The following is a 6,095-nucleotide window of genomic DNA, read 5'->3' on the forward strand; positions in this document are numbered from 1 at the left end:
TATGTAAATATCTTGGCTCTTATTTAGATCACTCTTGCAAGTGTTCAGTGAGTCATAGCTACGCAAGAGAACACACGCACACGCGCGCGCGCGCGCGCACACACACACACACACACACAAGCAAGCACAAACACACAGAGACACACATACACGATAATAATATACAACATTTTAGATTTTAAAGCATTGAATTATCATTAAATTAGGACAAAAATAGTTATAGCCTTTGGACCTAATTAAGAATAGCCTACATTGGTTTAAACATCATCCCTTAAGAAGAATTCATCAGATGGGACAAATCCTCACCAGAGTCCCTGGCAGAATTCTGCAGGAATATATGAGTGCAGTGCAGCATAAACATAATGCCTGCAGAGCAAATCCAGCATTAAACCAATAAAAAAATCCACAAAAGAACCATTAAATTCCACATCCAACCCCAATTCCAGTCAAACTCAAAGGCCATAAATCCTCAACCTACCAAGAGGTGGCACCGTGGCAATGCATTGCCTCAAGTCAAGTGTAATGTTCTCATTACAAACTGAATGTAAGAATGTCGTACAGAATAAAGTAGTTCATCATTATGCGGCTAACCTGAAAAAATAATTATTCTTTTTTAAAACGAACAAAACAAAATCAGAGTCTAATCTGTTCCCCAAACAGAACTTTCAAATATTGACAATTCTGTATGAAGGACTAAAAATGACAAAAGGAAAAATAAATAAAAGTAGAAATAAATAAATAAATACAGAAATATAGGGAAAATAAATACATTTTTTTGTAATATAAATGGCTATTTCTGTATTTTTACATGTATTTATTTATTTATTTGTGCATTTATATATGTTTTTATTTATACTTTTATTTCATTTATTTATTTATTTTTACTTTTGTCATTTTTAGTCCTTCGTAGTGCTAGTTTCAATACAAAAGATATTGTTACTATAATGATAAATTAATTTATTATTTTATTAAGTGTTTTCAGAACATTTCTGGCATTTTAAAATAATCAAAAAAGAAAATGAGCAATTGTAATTGCATTTTTTTTTACATTTTACCTATAAACTCTGAGAAAGACTGCTATTTATACCCATACATGTTTCTGCTGTTTTCACATTTTAAAAATTGTGCCGTTTGTCTGATATGTGAAATGTCTTCATGTGGCAATAAACATTTAATCAGTATTATTCCTGGATTTTCTTGTTTGTTTACCACCCCCCTCTTTTAAATGTTTTGCTATAACTAAATTAGCAAATGTTTATATTTATATTTAAGACATTGGCTGACACATCATCATCCTGCACATGTTAAACTTATATGTAAATAAATATGTTACAATTTCAAAGTAAACCCACATTGATCAGTGTTACCCTGATCTTAAATTCAAAGGCATCAATAGAAAGAAAGAAAGAAAGAAAGAAAGAAAGAAAGAAAGAAAGAAAGAAAGAAAGAAAGAAAGAAAGAAAGAAAGAAAGAAAGAAAGAAAGAAAGATACGAATGGATCTTTTTTCAGACAGATAGGCCTAGAACTCTAAGCTTAGAATTGCACATGTGTTTGTGAGTAAGAAAATGACAGACTGAGCAAAGCATGACTCCTCATCCGATTTACCGCAATCACGACACACCCTGACACAACCATTTGCAACACACACACACACACCTGTAGAACACAAACATGACGTTTCAAAGAGGAACATTACGGAGATTCACCATTAGCCTACTTAGATCAATGAATGTGGGTTAACAATAACTTTCCAGTGCATAATGAAAGAGAGAAGAATAATTCTTTTGAATCAAGGGAGGATCAAAAGGAAGGAGATTCAACTGTATTTAAAACAGCTCTTATCAGTGTCCGACAACTGGGGCCAAGAGAAATGCGTTTGTTAACGGCTGAGTTGCGCTCAGCTGGATTTCAATGGAGACGGTACGCCGGAGCAGGAGACTGACACAGGCCGGTTATATCGCTCCATCCGCGATGATGACCGCATTTCTTAAGGGCAGCGCGCGCACTGTGGCTTGATGCGCGCGCTCACTCCCTTCAGAGTCATTCGGTGAGAGCAGGACGTGCCGATCCCGTTCTGCCAGACCGCTGGGGGAGAAAGATAGAGGGGGAGAAAAAGAGGGGGAAAAAATCACAGTAGCCTACTGCTTGTGTGTGTGAATAATCCAGGAATCCATCTTTAAAATCGAACCGTGAAGAGCTGCGGGGCATGTAAACGCGCGAGGAGCCAACGCAGCGCTAAAACGTGAGTTCCAGGGAATTGTCGAATCGGTGGGATGAGCGTTCAGCACGGCAGATTTGAAGGAAGCATACGCAAGGGAAACAGCACGATGAGCGTCAAGAGCGGCAGCGTGAACACGACCATCATGCAGCCTCCCGGTGGCCGGAGCCGCGGAGACGCGCGCTACCCGCAACACGCGCCCCACCAGAGCGGTTCGGTGGTGAAACCCCAAAACGAGCCCGAAGACCTGGTGAAACGAGCCCTGGACTTCAAGACGCAGGGCACGCAGTGCTACAAGGATAAAAAATACCGCGAGGCCATCGGCAAATACCACCGCGCGCTTCTGGAAATGAAGGGTCTGTGTCGCGTGTTGGGGGACCCGGACACCAGCAAATCCCCGTCCACCGTCCTGACCAGCATCAGTAAGTCCAGCCTGACGGACGAGCAGAAAGGCGCGGTGGAGAACGCGGAGTTGGAGTGCTACAACAGTCTGGCTGGTGGGAACGCACATCATGTTTCACCACATGTTTCAATGCACACGTTTTCTATGCATTCCACCTGTTTAGACTGAATGAAAGCAGGGCCACCATAATAATCAGATCAGTACTATTCGATTTGGTCGATTTGGACTGAATGTCTTCAGTTCTGATTGCAGAATGACGTCATGGTTTGTCTAGATTACAGGTCATTTATCGAAATTTGATTTTAAACTGTAAATCATGACAACACGTCTAAAATATCCTTATCAAAAAAAAAATGACATTGGTGAAATTCATTTTGTCTGTGTTTTGCATGTAGCTTGTCTGTTGCAGATGGAGCTTGTGAATTATGAACGAGTGAAAGAGTACTGTCTGAAGGTTTTGAGAAAGGAGGGCGAGAATTTTAAAGCCCTGTATCGCTCTGGCGTGGCGTATTATCATCTGGGAGATTTCAACAAAGCCCTGCACTACTTAAAGGAGTCACACAAACAACAGCCCACAGGTTAGTCAGATCAAACTCTCGCACACTATACCAGCATTTCTCAAACTGGGGACAAACCATGGCAAGCCAAATAGAGTGACATTTCAGAAAACATTTCCAGTGGCCTTGGTTCCTTTAAATGTAAAAAAATGAATCTCAATGCATCTATTAATCATTGATATTAAAATAATAAGCAGCAGCTTCCGAACCCAAATCCCCTGCTCTCCAGGACGACACTGATTGTGCTGATAAATGAATAATAAATAATCATAAAACTGAAATGTTTTCTCTTTCACCACACCCACATGTTCTGTTAAAACAGCTGTTTCCTCCTTTTCTATTTATGTGGGACAGATACTAATGTCATCCGCTACATCCAGCTGACGGAAATGAAGATTCGACGAAACGCCCAGAGAGAAAAATCAGAAGTTCCGTAAAAACGGCTCCCGCTTGAATAGCTTTCCACTGCGGACACCCCACTATCCCCTCATCGCACTCTCCGTGGACGAGGTTCGGCATTTCATGGGAGACTTTGTTCCAGTGCGGGTCAACACACCTGTCTCAGTCCTGTCAGAAACAGTCTCTGGCTCAGATTGAAGAGCTGAATCAGGTGTGCTGTGCCCTGGAGTAGACCGTGGAGACCCGGGAAAGTAGACCACCAGGGATCTCATGGCATTTATTAAACTTTCTGAAGTACAGTAGTGCTGTCAAAATGCTTGCTTTTAATCCCCAGTTGTATTTAAGTTCTGGAAAACGAACAGATCTAGGTCTCTCGCGGTGGTTGTGTTCACAGAACACCATTTTGTGGCTGGTGAAACATTCCTGCAGCTTTTTGTTTATTGTTTTCAGATCATGACAATGTTTTTTATTCGAGATTCTGGATCAGTTTTGTTGTGAACGCATAAAGCTCCTTCATTTGAAGTGCAATTAAGTGTCACTACTAGTGAAAATGATGCCAATCATATACAACCTACACTTCACTTAACACCCACATTCAAATCGCAGTGATCTCTCAAGATCTCACACGCACAGAGTGGGCTTAAGTGTACGCACACACGCACACACACACAGTGAACATGAGTGTAAGCATGTGAATCAAGCACAGTCTGACTGACACGTAGGCCTATACAAAAGCATGTAGGAGTTAAATAAACTGTGGTCATTGTTATAAGTAGAACTGTGTGGTTTTTTTGCATCTGATTCTTACTGATAGTGAAAAGTGAAAACATTAGAAAGACAATAATATTTTCATTTTGACAGAGAAGGGACTTTTTCTATCTATATTTCGACTGTACTCAACTGTTTATTGTGGGCTTTACGTGCAGCTTAACAGCAGGTACACAAAACGGTCCAATTCACTGCTCCATTCTGGTTGCTATGGTGAGGTTGCATGGAAATCATCCTTTGAGACAGATGGGGATGGTGTCCTAGACATGCTCGCTTAGACAAATCTGTGTAAAACAGAAGAATGAAAGATTAAACGGTTGAGCAGTCTGTCTAAATGTCTAAACTGCTGATTTAGTATTTAGTAACGTCAAATTTAAAGTAATGTGGACCAAGGAGATTGCATTACAATGGAACAGTCTCACTCAAAATGAATACACTTGTTTTGTTTGCAAATTAGGCATCATGATTAAACATGCACTAATTTGCATAAAATTCAATAACATAAATCTGAGCACTGGATAAAGAAAGGTATTTTGAATTTTGTTGACAGGTAACACTTTATTTTGATGGTCCACATTTAGACATTCTAAGTAACTTTGCAACTATATGTCAACTCTCATTATTAGTATATCTGCTAACACTTTATTTTGATGCTCCCCCAACAGACAGTTAAGTAAATTGCAAATACGAACCCTATAATGCCTAACCTAACAGTTTACCATAGTCTATTAATACTCTAATGAAATTTAATTGACATTTTACAAAGTTCCTTATAGTTAGTAAAGTCGACCATCAAAATAAAGTGTAAACTTTTGACATAGTATAGTTCACTTTTGAAAAAACTTTTGGTAATAAATTAATTTACTCACCCCCATGTCATCCAAGATGTCAGCGTTTTTCTCCATATAATGCACTTCAGTGGGAACCGAACGGTTCAAGGTCCAAAACACACGTTCAGTACAAACTGCAAACTGTTTATCAGGCTTTAAACGATTACAGACGATGAATAAGGGTCTTATCAAGCGAAACGATCACTCATTTAATAAATAAATAACAAGTTTAATTTTTATAAGCTCAAATGCTCGCCTTGTTTTGTTCTGTGACGCACGTTTGTGAGTCTCCTGTTCGAACTCGTTCATGAACAAATGTTCTCGTTCCGAGTCATTTGGTTAATTCAACGAACGAAACGAACGATTTGACTCTGGAAAAAGATTCGTTCATTTTGATAAACGAGTTCAAACAGGAGAGTCACGAACGTGCATCACAGAACAGGGCAAGGCGAGTATTTGAGCTTATAAAATTTTAACTTTGTTATTTTTTTTTTTAAATGAGCGATCGTTTCGCTTGATAAGACCCTTATTCATCGTTTAAAACCCTTTGAATAGTTTGCAGTTTGTAGTGTGTCTTTTGGTACTTGAATCGTTTGGTTCCCGAAGTTCAAGTGCATTATATGGAGAAAAATGCTGGAATGTTTTCATCAAAAATCTTAATTTCATTTCGACTGAAGAAAGAATGACATGGACATCTTGGATGACATGGGGGTGAGTAAATTATCAGCAAAAGTTTTTTTCAACTACTCCATTAAAGGATTTTAGGGGATTTGGGATATCTCTTTTTATCCCGAGCTCCATGAATCAAATGGAAAAAATGTTTTATTTTTTTAAGAATACAATTTAACATATCAGGTGAATTGTATATAAATAAATCCCACTGTAAAAACCTTCAGAATATAGATCAGAGTAAAACTGA

General features: G+C 38.8%; 1 protein-coding gene across 1 annotated transcript; it reads left to right on the top strand.

The window, feature by feature from the left end:
* Positions 1-1,644: 1,644 nt before the first annotated feature.
* On the top strand, positions 1,645-4,356 carry ttc9 (tetratricopeptide repeat domain 9). The gene is made up of 3 exons (XM_039656391.2): positions 1,645-2,716; positions 3,018-3,200; positions 3,534-4,356. Exons 1-3 carry the CDS (start codon positions 2,275-2,277, stop codon positions 3,614-3,616), a joined length of 708 nt encoding a protein of 235 aa, XP_039512325.1. The 5' UTR covers positions 1,645-2,274; the 3' UTR covers positions 3,617-4,356.
* The last annotated feature ends 1,739 nt before the right edge of the window (positions 4,357-6,095 follow it).

The sequence above is a fragment of the Pimephales promelas genome, chromosome 11 (assembly GCF_988280905.1).
Source record: "Pimephales promelas chromosome 11, fPimPro1.hap1.1, whole genome shotgun sequence".
NCBI classification, from domain to species: Eukaryota; Metazoa; Chordata; class Actinopteri; order Cypriniformes; family Leuciscidae; genus Pimephales; species Pimephales promelas.